Genomic DNA, 17,882 nt, shown 5'->3' on the forward strand with positions numbered 1-17,882 from the left:
GCTTGCGGAGAGAGAGTCTTGAGCGGGTTGTCCCTTTAAGCTGCTGGTGGCAGGGGACTTCATTGCAAAATTGGGGTATCATCCGTCTTTTTTTCCAACTACATTTGAGCCAATTGCCCAAGAGCCGAACCTTAATGTGATGGATGCTAGGGGACAGGTCCTATTTTCCTATATGATAGAATGGGGTATGGTCAATAGGGCACCCAAACTGACCGACCAACACATTCCTACTTGCATAGGACAGGGGGCAGGAACCCCCATTGATTATATATTCGTCACCTGGACTATGTTCCCCCTTATTAAGGACTGCGCGGTTCTTATTCAGTCCTATAGCGATCACAACCTGATCTCTACAATGATAGTGCTCACCTACCCAGACACTATCCAAGAAGGATGCAGGGCGCAGGGTGATATGGCGTACAGCGAACATGAACAACATAATGTCCCAAGTGATACCCATCAGTTCTGCCCTAATGCACAGCTATAATTGCATGCCAAGCGATTCAGCCTGCATCTTATCTAGCTTTGTAGATCTATTAGATAAAGTTAAAATAATTTTTTCTCGACCCATTACCCGGCCTCACCTTCAAGCACATCCATTGTTTGACATTGCCTGCAGAGAAGCTAATAACATCTTACGCAGGGCTCTAAAGCAAAAACCCAGAGACTTGATTGTGATTAGGGAAAGCAGGAAACTGTATAAGTTTTCCACAAAAAATTAGAAAGTCAGCTTTGAATTAGAAGTGGGAATTAATAGTGGGCGCTTGTCGCTCCAAAGATCCCAAGGCCTTCTGGAAAGCAGTACGGTCAGTCCTGTCTTCCACTTTACCAGTTGATACAGTAACCTTTCATATATCACCTGAGACTTGGGTGACGCACTACGCTGGTCTCTATTCCATTGACCTTGGTGTTATAGTTGCGTCAGTACAGTCAAACCGAGTATGTTAAAATCTTGTTTTTAGTGACGAGGAAGTCAGAAAGGCAACTGAGAAAAGCAAAGGCAAGAAGGCTCCAAGACCAGATGGAATTCCATTCGACCTATTCAAGGAAGCTCGAGCATTCTGGACTCCGTTACTCACTGCAGTTTTTAACTCCGTTTGTAACGAGGGAGTGCCAAAGTCTTGGCGCTCATCGGTCATAGTACCTATTTTAAAAAAAGGAAATGTGCACAACCCCAAATGCTATCTACCGATATCTCTTTTGGATTCGTCCATTAAAATCATCTGGAGAGTTGCTCTAGATCGACTATTGGACTGGATCAACGTAAACCACATTTTGGCCCCCAGTCAGTACGGCTTTAGGAAGGGGCTAGGCACCATCAAACAGTGCCTTAACCTCCATCTTATTTTGACCAAATACAAATACGCAAAGGGCACTTCCACTCATCTGGCTTTTATGGACCTGACAAGTGCGTTTGACTATGTCTGACGCTCTAAGTTGTGGGACATCTTAACTAACATGGGAGTCGACGCTGGTCTGGTTTCCTTTCTGAGGCTTCTCCAGCACAATCTTTCCGCTTCAGTGAGGCATGGCAATGCCGAGTGCTCAGAGGTGTTTAATATCAAGCACGGGGTGCGCCAAGTTTGCGTTTTTGCCCTAATTTTATTTCTCCTCTATACTAAGGAATTGAGAACACTTTGGTTTCAGTTGGGGCTGACGTCCTGCAAGTGGAAAAAAAGGCTGTGTCAGTGCTTCTTTATGTGGATGACACAGTACTTTTGGCAAGGACTGCGAATGGCCTAAAAAAACTCATTGCCAGTTATGTCTGTTTTATGAAGGACCTGAGGCTGGAGCCAAACTATAAGAAAACCTTTATAATGATTTGTGGAACAAAAAATACTGAATCCCGATTTTTGAACGTGGAGGGCAAGAAGCTGAAGAGGGCTAGTTCCTTCCAGTATTTAGGTTTGGAATTCGAGGAAGGTTCCACATGGCACACTTGTAAAAAAAAAAAAAAGAGAATAATACGCGTGCAGTGGGACCACGTTCTCCCTTGCAATGTCTATAGGTAAGAAGCCCATTGCCCCAATTTTAGAGATCTACAATCGTAAATGTATACCGATTTTAACATATGGCATGGGTATCTGGAGATGTAGGGATGTACATGCTATACAGACCGAGGAGAATAGATTTTGTTGCAGAGTTTTAGGAGTTCCCCCTTCGTCGCCGCATTTCTCTCTCCATTTAGAGCTAGGTCTTGATTATGTACAAGATATTATAAATGCAGAAACTTTAGCCACCTGGTGTTCCATTTGGGCAAACGAAGCAGCTGAACTAAATCGGGCAATTAATAGAGACTGTTTAAGTTGTTCCCGAGGCCTTTCTATTCCTTGGCTATAATATATTAAAACTTGCCTTATGGAACTTGGTTGTGTCTCTCTGTCTGAGCACCCAGAATCAATTGGCAAAGAGGACCGACAGAGGGTGTTGGATAGCTTCTGAAAGCATAAAGAATCTTCTAGGGAACTGTTTGAAGTGTCCAAACCCACTGTCAGAGACTATTGCCTCATTCAAGAATCTTCCACTATTGCCCCGTATCTTTTATATGTAAGTAACGTCCACAAAAGGAATTTACTGACGAGATTTAGTCTGGGGTCTTTTTGTTGGTTGATATGCTTCCCCTTGGGCCAGTATTCTTTTGAAACTATTACCACTTGCCCTTGCGATGAACATTCGTGCCCAACTATTTTACATTGTCTTTTTTTGCCAATTTTATCTTCCATTTACTAGGAAATTTTTATTACCACTTTTGCAAAGGTATAGGTGTTCTAAATGTAAAGCGGCTTTGTATTTTCTACAGCAACTTAATGATCGTGAAGCTTGCTTTGCGGTTGCGAGCTTTCTGAAGTGCACTTTAGCTAAGAGAAGGAGCATGTTTTAATATTAACGTATTTTAACAGCTCCTGTATGTATTGTATTTGTATTGCTGCTCTAATGCTTATTGTTGCTGCTAACTCTTTTATAGACTAATTTTAATATTTTAATGCTACTGGTTTATATTTGCTGCTATCTAAATCATCTGCACTGCCACATTAGCTCTGATCAAACCATTGTTTTTGCCTGCACTGCGATTGTAAACTTTTAAATGAGTTTGGATTTTAATGTTGTTTGTTATTCCGTGAACCTTTTATGACCTGTCTTCGGAAGGTCGAATAAAGACAAAAATTGATTGATTGATTGATTTCCTGAAGAACATAAAATTATCATGTAAGGAAGCCACAATTAGAACACTTATAAAATGCCATTCTAGTTATTCCATTGCATAGCTTTCATCTCTTATTACTCCTATTCCCTCTTCTCCCAATTCCTTCTTCCTGTTCTTTCTTTCCCCTCCCATCTGTCTATTGTCCTCCTTCCTTTTTTCCTTCCAGACATAACCCAAACGGAGTGGAATAGTGTCACGCTACAGATCAGTGCAGGCTTTAAAAAACATATTTTGCTAGATGATGCGATAAGTCACTCTTAACACACCTGCTGCAGATATGTGCTTGCAACCAACAGCCTTTCATCTTTTCAATGATGAAAAAAGCACAAGTTTAATAATGTTAACACCTGTTATCTAAAGATTTAATTTACATTGCTCCTCTAGAAATCTTGTCCAACTTGTCCTAAGTCTTATGACCCAAAACTAGTAAATATCTGCCTCAAGCAAGGTCTGGGCAGCATATATATTACAAAATAAATTTGATGTGAACTATAAGATGAATTGGTGCACATGGTTACTAATAAACAATTGGGTGAGGGCTGTGTAATTTCAAATGTTTTTGTATTAAACTAGCGCCATCAAAAATAGACTAAGGCATTGTATGTCCTATTAGCCTGTTTGACTAACTAAAAAAGTTAAGGTTAAACCTTGTCTCAACAAAGGGTCAGAAAATGATCCTTGTTGAACACTACTGGAGAACCAAATTGAGATGACAAATTAAATCCAACCCTAAACAGTATTGGAGAAAAAATGTTTATTCAGTGTTTCTACTAGCTTTGGTCGTGAAACACATTTAAGCAAAGAAAGGCAACATGTGTTCTATTGACAGCTTGTCCCCAGAAAACTCATTTATTTCTGATGGGTGACTGGCTTGAGTAGTCATGTTTGTCAAGAACAGCCTTGCCATACACTTATTCATTTCTCACTATCTGTACCGAACCAATAAGAATGAGCTTCATCTTCGTGCTCTCGATCTTAACTGTCCTGTCCTCCTAACATTGACACCATCACTGTTCACTTCTTACCTCTTGCCACTGACCAGCTCCACATGCAGATGGAGGATACTTAAATAGAACCTGCAGGATGAATGTGGTTTTCAAGGCGATAGAAGAAAGAACAGAATACCATATTAATGCCCAATAAAATGGCATTGTTAACTTAATATGTAGTTTACGTTTTGTGATTTTCCCTATAATCTTTATTTGTGGTATAAATATGTTATAATAAACTTCTGAATGAGAGTATGGTAACTGTAACATGGTTAACTGGTGCACTGTCATTAAAAACAAAACTGTGTTGTGCAGAAACTGCTTGAGGGTTTCTGTGAGATTTATTAAAATCCTGTTTTTTGTGGGGATGGGCTGTAGCACTGGGTAGGGTCCGTCTCCGTCCCAGACACAATGCCTCAATACCCTGAAACTAGGCATGGAATTGCCCGGATACCAAACTAAGTAACACTCCTGTTAGCATCTTTTTTCAGGCATTCAATAAGACACACTCTGCTGTGCAGGTGTATCACACCCTCCATGTGAGGGCGCTCTTTGAGTCAATTAAAAAGACAAGTAATGCTGATAATTAAATTACCCACTCACGTATCTGGTACCATAAGGCAAAAAAAAAAAGATTTTTGGAAATAAACCAGGGTGAATATAACGCAGAGTGTGACATTCGCTGTGTGGTTATGTTAAATTGCACATTTTCAGCCACTGTTCAATTAATAATAATTAGCCAGTTGCGATTTAAGATGAACTATTAGTGCATAAACAATATTTAGAGGTTATTTGTTTGACTGTCTGAACAGAGGGACAGATATATCCAAATTATCATAGCATGTTTTCCATACACAACCACTGCCACTTAGTAAATCACTAGGGATTCAGAAGAGGTTGAAAGAGAACTGCATAAAGTTAAACATGGTGCAGGCTTGACCAACTATATTAGTTTGCTCTTTATTTTATAAATACGAGTGACATAGGCATAATACTTCATTCTGAAAATGGAATAAAAATGTTAAATAAAAACAAACACCAATTCATTATCCTTTTCTGTTGAGGACACAAACAGAAATTAGAGTATGAGCCTCTTTAAACCATGCAAGTACATAATGAAATTAACATAAAAAATTGATTACCTGTGGCATCAGTGACTTGGCAATAAGGTAGGATTCTTCAGCTTCTTTGCTTCTATTCAAATTTTTATAGGTCCTTCCAACATTCATGTGGGCACCAATGTCATCTTCCACCAAAAAAGTAATATTATATATTTACTATTAAAATAACAAAACTGATTATTTTTTTTATTGTGATCAACCGTACTATGTCATAGGAAAAAAAGTGTTAACATTATAAAGATAGATATAAGTGATAGGTCTACTCTACCAAAAGTGAACACGTTACTTACCTTTAGTGGAACTCTTTCTGGTGGATATCTATCTAATAGTTTTTTACACCACTTTCGATTATACCCAGGTGCCAGACTGGATCCAGAAGGTTTTAACAGCATTGTTCCAGGCGCTAGTAGATGGTGCCATGCGGCTCCATGTTGATTTGTTTCACCTCAAAAGCGACAATGGAGCTCTATATAAGAGAAAACCCCTGCATTTCGTCAGTTTCTTTCTAGACTCTGTCCGCATCCTAAGAAGAGCAGCTCAACAATATCAGAGGTACCAGTCAGCGTGCAGATGTCTAAATTGGGACCATTCTAGAAGTAAAAAGAGACCATTCCACAGAACAGGGATGAGAAAGGATGCCGAGAAATCAGAGGATAGATAGGATCCCCAGAAAAAAAGATTATTGAAGGTGTAGGAGGCTGGCTTAGTATATGGTGCTCACCACAGGAGCAACTAGAGCTACATTTCGGGGGTAAAGAAAAAATAGTGTGTTTGGGGGGGGGGGGGGGTTGTAATTCCACCAATAGTCAGAGTGGAGATGCAGGGGCTCTAAGAAGGGGTGAAACAACAACAAAGCCTCATTAACAAGCAAATGGTCTTTTGCAGACCTGTGAAGTACTTGGGTGTGTGGGTGCCCGGGAAGCTGTCTCAGCCCGGGCTGACACACACACACCGGGGGGGGGGGGGGGAGGGGAGTGAGGTTGGGGAGGCTGAAGCCCTTTGAGTCCAATGGGTGTTGCACGTCTGGTGCTCACTCATGTAAGTGTAACACCCTGCACTAATCCAGACAACCCTTATTGTGACTTTAGTGGTCTTAGACAACCTTAGAAAGCTCTATTAGTGGTAGCTGTGGAGAGCAGCCTTCAGACTTAGTCCAGAAGGATAGTAAAGCAGCTTGTTTTACCAGATCTTAACCTTCTTGGTATAGGTTAAGTAAAAAAGAACCACACAGTGTATTTATAAAAATATGTATTTATTATAAGACACTCACTAACACATAACACTATCTCCTACCCGGGGATATAACACAATGCACACAATACTTTGCAAGGAAAACAAGTAAGTAGCACGAATATACAGTGGTTGCCAGGGGGGGGGGGGGGGGGGGGGGGGGGGCGCAAACCATGTACTAAAATAGGAGGATGCGAATCGCGACTGCAGTCAACACTGTATCCAGAAGACAGACATGTTGGGAACCCAAAGACTCACTAACGGTAAGTATCCAGGAACTCCACGGAGGCCATGTGCGGAGTGGAAACACGACCGCGTGCTCAATTCAAGTCAATAGGTAAGTCGTGGTTGCAATTTTAAAGAAGAAGGACCCTTCCCAGTGGACCCTGAAGAACACCTGTGGAAGACCGAAGGTTGGAGAGCTACCCTACCCGTGGATACCCTAGAAAACAGGATATCTACACCAGGGAAGCCGGGTGCATAGGTACGAAGTGGAGTTGAAAACCGCCGTCAAACTTAATGTGGGGATTCAGGAAGTTGCTAATGTTGAAGAAGTGTCCGGAGGAACCCGAAGGTGGAATCACGTTGAGAAGTATCTGCAAGCAGAAGCAACAGAGTTTATGCCACTCAGGAGTGACCAAGAGGCATGGGAGACGAATGCCCACAGATGTCGGGTGATGCAGGAGAGTTGACAATGACCTTGAAGCTGCAGCTGTGTGGACCAGCGACGCTGTGGAAGACCAGGAGCCGTTCATGAGCTGTCTGAGCCGGATGACGAGAGCTGAAGGGCTGGTGTCTGTCGGGAGCACCAACAAGCCTTGGCACCCACAAACGATGTAGCAAACAAAAAAGGTGCAGAGTTAGGACCAGCAAGGTCCAAGTGACTCACCACGAGCAGGGGAGTCGAAGTAGGCCCCAAGCAATCAGGGGAGCTCACTGGAGTCAAAGAAGACCCTCAAGAGGACCCACAGGCTGAAGGCACTGGAGTCGCAATAGGACCTCAGGCAGCTCACCAAAGATGCTGGCCCACGGTGCAAGAGATGAGTTGAGGACGAAGATCTTGGTAGTAGGAGCGCTGGAGCTTCTTGGAGCCCGAAGATCTCTGGTGAAGAGAGCCAACAAGGCTTGGCAACTGCAAGTCAAAGAGATGCAGAGGGGTACGGTTCCTGTGGTTCAGTCGAGGGATACTGGCCACAAGCTCGGTGAGAAGACAGTGCAGGCCGAGGGAGTTGACGAACCACCACCTGTGTTGCTGAGCCTTTCGAAGTCCGTGGGAGCCAGGATCAGCAGACCTGTCAGCTTTGTTGCGGTGCCTGTAGATGCAGGGAACTGACTCCTTTTCAAGGGAGATTCCTTTGGGTATCTTGAGGGTCCACAGGCCTTGGAAGGATCCTGTAAGGAGCACAGACGTTGCAGCAGGCGAGCAGGACGATGAGACCAGGAACAGCAGGAGTCTTCCAAGTTGCAGTCTTGGTGAAGAAAGCAAAGTCCAGGGCAGTCCAGAGTGCCCAGACGGTCAAAGATGAAGTGTTGTCTGATCTGAATCTTGTCTCATGACGAATCTAGGAACCCACCCACAGGTAAGCACTTAAGTACCCTAGGAAAAGGGTTAGGAAGATTCAGGGGTCCCTCCCAAAGGAGGGGTTGGAAAGAGTGGAGGATACTCCCTTGCCCTTTGTTCAGTTTCACACCAGAGCGGGACCCAACGGCTCCCTGAACTGGTGTATGCAAGGAGGGCACCAAATGTGCCCTTCAAGCAGTCTCAGTGGCACTGGCAAACACCCCCACTCTGCCCCAATACACTAAACCCTGTCTGGGAGGTGGTCACACCTCCCTGTGACAGGATACCTATTGTTCTGCCTTCCCCTGCTCGAGCTAGGCTCAGCAGAAGGAGGGCAGAAACATGTCTCTGATCGGCAGGAGTCCTAGCTTGCTGTTCAGTTCTGGAAGACTGGTACCGGGAGCACTGAGGGCCTTCCAGAGGAGCTTTACAGTGCATGGAATCATACCTCCCATGGGGGTATGATTCCAACATGTTTGATACTAAACAGGACAGGGTTTATTACAGCCAGTTCAGAGATGGTCATCGTCTTATGACGCATGGCTACTCTATATATTGTAATGCCTGATGCACTTACAACCCGGGAGAATGGACTAGTCATGCAGGGGCACCTTCACACTACTAACTAATCACCCTGCCTTCAGGATTGAAAGGCCTGCCATAGGGGTGACTTATATGTTTTAAGTGACCTCAGATATAAGCAAACTTATATCTGTCGTAAATGGTGATAGCACCAGCATACACAGGCTGCAATGGCATGCCTGTAGCCACAGTTTGAGTAGTCTCCCTTGGGAGGGATAATACATGCCTCAGCCCATGGGAGATCCGTGGTGTACCTGTGCCCAGGGTACCTTGGTACCATACACTAGGGACTTATATGTGTACACCATTAGCCAATCTGGGGTGTAGCGAAGTATTTACCATAGGCAATTTAGGGGAAAACGCACAGAGACTGGGGTCCTGATTAGATGGATCCCAGTCAGAGTAGTCAGAAATAGCATAACATCAGTCAAAAAGTGGAGGTAACCATACAAGCAGATCCTACTTTCCCACAGAAGGCAAGAAACTTGTTCTTCTGATCGATACATCTAGCCACAGATTAATCACCTTTAGAATAAAAACCAAGAGCAATACCTTCCCAAGGTAATGGGGGCCTGTGGAATGGCTCTGACCAAAAAATCCTGCAGGACCGAACAGGTGAAATACCCATCTGGTTGGACCTCACTGTCAAGGGAGTAGTGTATCATGAATGTGAGTTCTGTCGCAGCCTGATAGATGTCAAGGACAGGCACACTGTGTGCCAGTGACAGGTAGCAGCCTGAAGGCTAGTTTTTGGCCAATGAATAGCAGATTTTAATGCAGATGACTATCAATCATGACAGAATCCTTTTCTGCACTGCCTTGCCTTTCTTTGCCCCAGAGAACCCAACAAAGAGCTGAACGTCCACCCAATGGTCTTTGGTGCGATCAATTATAAAATGAAAATCTTTTTTAGGAGCCAGACGATTGAGTCTCTCCTCTTTTGAGAAGTGACTTTCAGAAACAAGCATTTACAATGCAATGGTCTCGGCATTGGTAAAGTTAGAGCTATTGGCATTGCTCATGACATTATTTTTGTTTATGTTTTTGTTTTTAAAACATTTAAAGAAACGGCATTGTTATTTACAATGTCAATAGCTTAATCACTCTCAAATGCGAGACCTATTGCATTTGCACCCACACACAGAGCCACCTACACACACACTGATTAAGCTATTGACATAGTAAATAACAATGCCGTTTCTTTACATGTTTATAAAAAAAAACATAAACAAAAAAAATGTCCTGAGCAATGGCAATAGCTCTAACTTTAACAATGCCGAGACCGTTGCATTGTAAATGCTTGTTCGCTAGCCGAGACCTAAAGACTAAATAAAACATGTTCCGCAGAGGAAAATACAAGCAGCCTTCATTTTGTGTTCAGGCAGTGTTCTTGAGTGTGTACAGTTTTCCCCTTTAATATGGTTGTGAAATCTATGCTTTCAGGCAGCAGAAAGGAACCCCCTTGCCAAACAACACTTGGAAAGAGCAGGGGGAAGTGGGTGGGGGGAGTGGATGCGATGTCCTCGCGCTACCCTTCGCTCCACCCATGCACAAACTTGCAAAGTTATAAACCATCGCAAAGTTATTCCTGTACAGCATCCCATTAACCCCCCCCACTTGTGACCATTGTGCCGCCAGGCACTCTCGTAGCGGATGCATGGGGGACTATGGCAATAAGAGAGGCCATCATGGCAAGAAGGGGCATTACTCTTCTGACCATCAGGTGGCGATCCGGCACAAAAAGAGGCAGTGGTATAGTTAACTCAAGTAACTATACTGCTGAATTTCACTGGTTTATGTCCCAGGGCAGAAGCTCTGGTGTCATGCCCTGGGGCTGGCTATACACTTCCTCTGCCCTCAGCTGCCCTGGTGGGTCATCCTTCACCACTGTGCTTGTCTGATCGTGTCACTTTGAGATTTGGCGGCTGCTACTTCTACATTTTTTCTAGTGCCACCTGTTTGTGGTAACTGGGCGCTCAAAATGCATTGCATGTAAAAAAAGCGAACACGCCCCTTTAACGAAGCGTTCACTGCACGGCAAGAAAACAATCGATTTGGGTATTGACACAGCAGCAGGTTAAACTTAAATAACCTGTTCACGTAATACAGCCGCCTGGTTACCAAAATTAGCCCTGGTACTGCGGCCGACTCCTTCCCAGCCTTTGCAACAGAGGGGCGGCTCGGGTTTGTGTACTCTCGGCCAGACTGTTACATAATAGGCTGTTTGCTCGCGACCGGAGACCCTGCTAATCCGGGCACAGCGCGCGCACTTATGTCATCAACTAGGTGCTAACCCTTTACATGTCCCTTTCCTGAATGCTGCCACCTCGCCCATGCACCTTCGCCTCACCCTGATTATATACGCCTCCACTGCAGCCCTCTAACCAAGTGCTGTCCAATGTTATGAACCCAATGTTGTTCACCCACCCTGATGCCCTTCCAGCCAGTGCAGACCACAAGCAGCTCTGTGCCACGTATCCCCCCTCTACCTGGACTGCACCCACGGTGTTCCACTCCCTCTTCTGCTCTCCCCCTCACCTCCTTCTCGGCCGCTGTTACTTCAGATTGCGAACACTTCCGGCACCCACCTCCCTCCCGACATCCCCGGCGTGGCGTAGAGGGTGGGGCAAGAGGGGTGGGGCTAGGAAAGTAGCCTTAGGAGCGCAGGCTAATGTGGGCCGGAGGGGTTAAGGCGGTGTAGAAGAAGCGAGGGCATGTGGGAGGAGTAGTTACTGAAATATCAAAGGTGGGATTTATGGTCGTGATATGGTTCTTTTTCAATAAGAGGGCAAGTGTGGTGCTTCAATAACCGATTCGGCGTGAACTGCCTGAAGTTACTACGGAATATAGCATTGTAGACCGAGAGACACGGTTCTGATTAGAGGGATAGAATTCAGCGCTTTGTAATGTGCGGTACTATATTTGAAAGATACTGAATAATTATTATCAAAATGCTAAAACATGTTTATCCCACAAGCAGACGTCAGGGTAACCCCCCTCCTCCTCCTCCTCCTCTCTACGCTAAAGATGGCCGCTTCGAGATCACAGCGAGGCTTGTCCTTTTTCCATTTGTACACTTCAGCGGAGGCGGGATATCAGGCAAGCTCCTCGGCCCTTATAAGGGCTCAAACAGCACTTCAGAGCGAAGGGTTGGTCATCGAAATTACGTTTTATCTGGCATGGCTCCGTTATAGGAATTAGCTCCACGGGCTAAAGAAAAGCTCCAAATACAGCCGAGGTCCGCCTGCTTTGTGATGTAATCTATAGATTGCATTAAAGACAACCGCTCCTTGTATGGGTAAGCTTTTTGTCGGCGATTGAGGAGAGCGACTGCTAATTTCGAACGGAGGCAAAAGGCACACCACCGCCTTTCTCCGAGGCAGAGAAGAAAATGCCTCGGAGAAAGGGAGTGTCCTTTTCGGATTGGGGGGCGTGTTTTGCTGTTGTCTCCTCCCTGAGACTTCTCGCAAAAAACACGCCCCCCGATCCGAAAAGGACGGGGCAGGATCAGAGTGACGGGACCTCTTCTCCAATGGCTGGCCAGCATTTACTAGGCCAGCCAATGGAGAACAGGGAAGAAGAGGGGCGGGTTCAAGCCCCTCTTCACCCAAGTCATTATGTCTCGCGAGCGAGACTGCGCAAGCGCAGCCATCGCTAGCCGAGACCTAAAAAGGCTGCCCTGGTCTACAGCATCACTTTATCAGGTAAAAAGGGATGTTAGTCAGTTGCAGCGAGAAAGTTTGGAGTTTACTCGTGCAGTGAGCTGAAGTTACCACGACCAGGAACACAGTCTTCAGCATCAGGTGAAGTAGTGGACAGCAGTGCATTGATTCTGATGGCGTGCACATGAGAAAAGTAAAGACCAATATAAGATCCCACTGTGGCATCCTAAAGGGTTTTGGAAGAAACAAATGAGTCAAACCTTTTAGAAACCTCATCACAATGGGTGATTTGAATAAAGACGTCTAACCCCCTAAACATAAAAAGTCCGAAAGGGCCAACAGATAACGTTTACTGTGCTCAATGCAATTCCTTGCTGGGCGAGAGATACATCACACAACAGGACATTCAATTGTGTGGCCTGTAATGAGTCAGTATTGCGATTGCCACTCCAGGCATAGATAGACCTCGTAGGAGGACGCATGGCAGCCAGGATGACATCCATAACTTTGGGAGAATGCAGTCACCTGCCGCTGCACAATCTCCATGCAAGGATGTGCAGATTATGCAGATTCATGTGCAGGACCCAACCTACTACTGCGTCAGAAGATCTACCGGAAGAGGCAGCCTGATAAGAGGACAGATGCTCAACCCCAGAAGTTCTGGATACCATATTCTCCATGTCCAATTTAAAGCCTCTAGAAGGACTTGGGCACGGTTATTCCTGATCTTCTTCAAACTCGGGCAGGAGAGCACTGCCAAAAAAGTAGTAGTCATTTCCTCCACTATATCTGGAATGCGTCTTTGAGACAGAGCCTTGTTGGAAGCACCAGCATTCTAAAGTTTTCACACTGCATGTTCTTTATGGTGGCAAAAGGTTTTAGTCAGGGTTCTCTTCTTTGCTGTGCAACTTCAGGACGTAACCACCAGCTTTGATCCTGCAGACTCCATTGGCTGAGTTAAGTTTGCCCTGGCATTCAAAGATCTTACCAGGTGGTTCAAGACTAGGGAAATGCACTGACGCTCCAGTCACGTCCAGAGAAGAAGTGCCTACTTGTACAGGACTCCACCCGCGCCTTGCTTGTTGCAGTATCACATAGCAGTGGTGCTGTCCGTAAGAACCTTTACCAGCTTCCCTTTGTCGGGTGGTAAGAAGGCTTTTAGCTACAGGGGAATGCACGCAACAATAACAGGCTGATGTGGTGACAGGTCTCCACCACAGACTGGAGTCCTCTGATCTCCACCAATGCCCACCTCTTCCAGATGATCTCCCATCCCAGCATGACGCATCTGTCACCACCATCAGCTCTGGGAGGGACAAGGAGAGGGGTCTGCCACTTATCCAATTATGGTTCAGCCACCACTGCAGGTCTTGTGCAGTAACCACCGAAACCTGGAGGGAATCCCACAGGTTCCCATGGTACTCGACCCACTGAGACTTCAGATTACACTGTGGGATGCAAGATGCCACGAAGCCTTAGAGCCAAGCTTGACAGCTACTCTCACCGACACCCAGTAGTGAGGTCCAAATGTCCTGCACATGTTTTGGGGGGGGGGGGGGGGGAAGTCACAAACTGGACTGTAAGAAGGAGAGGCACGAAGCACACCGGAAGTGTGGCGATTGCCTCTGCGGTCAGGAAAGGGTGAGCGGTCTAGCTTCGGCAGAGGAGGACGAGGGAGGCCTCCTGACGTCATCAGGAGGGGAAGACCCAAAACGCGGTGAGACTGAGCCAGACGTAGGAAGAGGTGGATCGGAGACAGCAGGAGGAGACCGGAGGAGCAAGCAGGATGAAGCGGAGAAGGAAGACACGGGCGGCGATGGGAAGAGGGCAGAGAACCAGGAGAAAGCACTGTACACCGCGATCCAGGCCGGAGGCTCATTGAGGAAAGAGGATGCCACGGGTCCCTACACCACAGTCCTGGACACGGGCCGTGGTACATGGCGAGTACCCTTGGGAGGATCGTTTTGGTGGGGGTGGTGGGGAGGCACAGGGAATTAGGTCACGCGTGTGTTTTATTGCTTTGTTTATCTGCACCACACCAGCTTTTTCCCCTCATGCCCCTCCCTCACTGTCCGCTGTATTCTGGTGACGGTAGGACACACTGAGAAGCCCCTAGCCTGGCAGTAACTCCTGATTGTGTCTCTTTGTTTTTCCCATTCGCTACACAACTGAACCGGTGGGGGAGGTCGGAAGGATCCAGGATCCACTATTCTCAAAGGACTGAGGAGAAGACCAAGAAGAATAAAGGATCAGCCCGCTATGTGACACCATCCCTGCTGCAAAGAACTTTGCAGTTCCTTTACTTTTGTTTTGACTTAAACAGTTATTGCCGGAGAGCCACCCCGAGGAAAGACTACAAGAAAAAAAGAAATAAACCCTTTTCTTTTGCAAAGTGCACTTGGTTTGTTCCGTGCTCCCTTTGTCACACCCCTACAAAGTGGTGTCAGAAGTGGGATTCCTGACTATCGTGTCGAATCATGACACAACCCGTGCCTATTGAGGGTATAATAGCCACTTGCAATTAGTACTGGAACAACAAACACAAACCACACAAAGGGATCGGGAAGCCCTTCAGGAAGACTTATAAGCAGGCCAGTCTCCTTACAAACCACCAGCAGGTCCAGGGCACTGTAATCCTGCGGCTCACCGACGCTATCGTAAGCACAAGGGTGAGACCTAATGTACCGGGGTCCGTCCTCCAAAAGTATCAGGACGGGAAGGACCCGGACTATTTCTTTATCAAATTTGAGAGGGTGGCAACCATCGCAGCATGGCCCCAGTAGAGGTGGGCTCAATACATAGCCCCCCTCTTATCCGGAGAACTTCAGGCCGCTTTCCAGGCATCCAACCCAGCCGGCCCTACAGCATATGAGGATGTGATGGCCATCCTGGAACGCCTGGGTTGCGACCAGGAATATTACAGAGCCAGGTTCAGAAGAAAAAAAATCGACTTCGGGAGACAATCCCCACGCCCTTTCTTATAGGATACGGGACATGGGTAACAGATGGCTGACACCCCATACGTCCAGCACGGAGGAATTCACTAACAAAATATACTTGGAGCAGTTCCTGGATGCCTTACCTCCCAACACTAGATCTTGGGTCAAGCAACACCCCAATCTTACCCCCACCACCACGGTAGAATTGGCCTGCCCCTTTCACAGGTCCCCCGATTTCAAGGCTCATGTACTCAGGCCCCCTTTGAACCCTTCACGTAACATAGGCCGACCAGAACCCAGAGCCCCAACAGGTCCTCTGATGCCCCCTAAACCCACCTTCCCTACTCCTAAACCCATCTTCCCAACCCCTATACCCAGCGAACAAGGCCCTCAGTGTTATCATTGTGCTGAATGGGGGCACATTGCCTGACAATGCCCACATCAAGCCCCTACCAGTGAGCCCATGGAGATAGATTACTCCAGAGGGCGGATATATGTGACAGAAAAAGGGCACCAACGATATAGGAAAGAGGTCCTCCTAAACAGAAAAAAGCGACAGGCTCTCCTGGATACCGGTTGTCATGTTACAGTGGTAGACGGTTCATTGATACCCCACCCACAGATGAGGGAAGAGGAACATGTGAGTGTCACATGTTTGCACGGGGATACAAAAACATACCCAGTGGCTGAAGTCCTGTTGGACGTGGACAACAATTCCCACTTACGGAAAGTGGGGGTCATCCCATCCCTCCCTGAGGCAGTTATTATCGGAACGGATCATCCTAAATTCAGACAGTACCTATATGAGACTAAGGAGGCCCCTAGCACTTGGTTACAGGATGCACCCTTCAGTGGCAGTGATATAGAGACCCCACAGAGCAGAGAAAGGAAAAGTTGATAAGAAAGGCAAAGAGAGAAAAGGAACTTTGCACACTTACACACCCCCTATCCTGCATACCCCCTTTCTCTCACAGACGCAGCAGAGACGACACCAGGTAGCTTCTGTACAGCTCAGCGGGAGGACAACACGCTTTCACACGCCTGGGAGCAAGTCCACAAGTAGGGAGCAATTAGGACCCTACTTTATAGTAAAAAGGGGGCTGTTATATAGGGTTGTGAAAGGGGACACACACATCATCACACAGCTGCTAGTTCCCCTTTTCTTTCGTGAGCATGTCCTACACCTGGCACACAACCAAGTCGGAGGGGGTCATTATGGCAAAGAAAACACCTTAAAGAAATATGCTACTTACCAGTATGCATCTGTTCTTGGCATGTAGAGCTGCAGATCTATACACTGTGCATAGATCGCCATCTGGTGTTGGGCCCGAATGTTTGCAGTTTGTTTTTCTTCTTGGACAGTCTTTGGAAGTCAAGAGTTCGGTGACTCCTCCTTCGGTCCGTACTGCGCATGGGCTTCGGCTCCATCCTCAGATTGTTTTTCGCCAGCAGGGAAAATATGGAGCGTAGTGATAATAGTGAAGAAACCCATGTGTGTTGTATCTAAATAAGATAGCCTGGAACGGGTACAGGTAGCCGGGGAGGCGGGTGGGCGTGTATAGATCTGCAGCTACATGCCAAGAACAGATGCATACTGGTAAGTAGCATATTTCGTTCGAGGCATATGAGCTGCAGATTATACACTGTGCATAGATTATATAGCAGTACCCAACCCTAGCGGCGACCACCGGTATCCGTTGCAGTAGTTTGAAACAGTGTCTTTAGTACAGCCTGGCCCACACTAGCTTGTTGTTTGGAGTGCACATCTACACAGTAATGTTTCGTGAAGGTGTGCGGTGTTGACCATGTGGCTGCCTTGCAGATGTCATCTAAGGGTATGTTCCCTAGAAAAGCCATAGAAGCCCCTATCTTTCTTGTAGAGTGGGCTTTAGGTGGAACAGATAATGTTCTTTTTGCTTTGCGATAGCAAATTTGTATACACTTTACAATCCACCTAGCTATCCCTGATTTTGGAATGGGGTTGCCTTTATGCGGTGGAGAGAAGGAGACGAACAACTGTTTAGTCTTTCTGAAAGGTTGCGTTCTTTGTATGTAGTACATTAAGGCCCTTTTAACATCAAGTGTATGTAGAGCCCTTTCCGCAACAGATTGAGGTTGCGAGAAAAAAACCGGTAACTCCACCGATTGATTAAGATGGAAAGAGGAAATGACCTTGGGCAGAAATTTTGGATTTGTGCGAAGTATCACCTTGCTGTGATGTACTTGTAAAAAGGGTTCTTGTATAGTGAACGCTTGTATCTCGCTAACCCTTCTAAGGGAAGTGATAGCTACGAGGAAAGCTGTTTTCCAAGTGAGGAACTGTAGCTCACATTTATGCATTGGTTCGAAAGGCGGACCCATTAGCCTTGTAAGAACTACGTTTAGATTGCATACAGGTGAGGGTGGTGCCCTGGGCGGAATCACTCTTTTAAGGCCTTCCATAAAGGCTTTAATAGCAGGCACTCTGAACAGTGACAAATGCTGTCTGTTTTGTAGGTAAGCAGCAATAGCTGCTAGGTGTAGATGGATGGATGAGTACGCCAGGTTACACCTTTGAAGATGGAGCAGATAGCATATAATGTGCTGTATGGAT

At 46.1% G+C, this 17,882-nt stretch overlaps 1 protein-coding gene across 2 annotated transcripts in view; it reads right to left on the minus strand.

Annotated features, from left to right (window-relative positions):
- The window catches only part of TMTC3 (transmembrane O-mannosyltransferase targeting cadherins 3), a 368,984-nt gene that overhangs the window by 92,503 nt on the left and 258,599 nt on the right, over window positions 1-17,882 (minus strand). For both annotated transcript variants that reach the window (XM_085653910.1, XM_085653909.1), the window contains exon 11: window positions 5,337-5,440. In XM_085653910.1, the coding sequence (XP_085510036.1) occupies window positions 5,337-5,440 (104 nt within the window). The remainder of the gene's footprint in view (window positions 1-5,336; window positions 5,441-17,882) is intronic.

This window comes from Triturus cristatus, chromosome 4_1, assembly GCF_964204655.1.
Source record: "Triturus cristatus chromosome 4_1, aTriCri1.1, whole genome shotgun sequence".
Taxonomy (NCBI): Eukaryota; Metazoa; Chordata; class Amphibia; order Caudata; family Salamandridae; genus Triturus; species Triturus cristatus.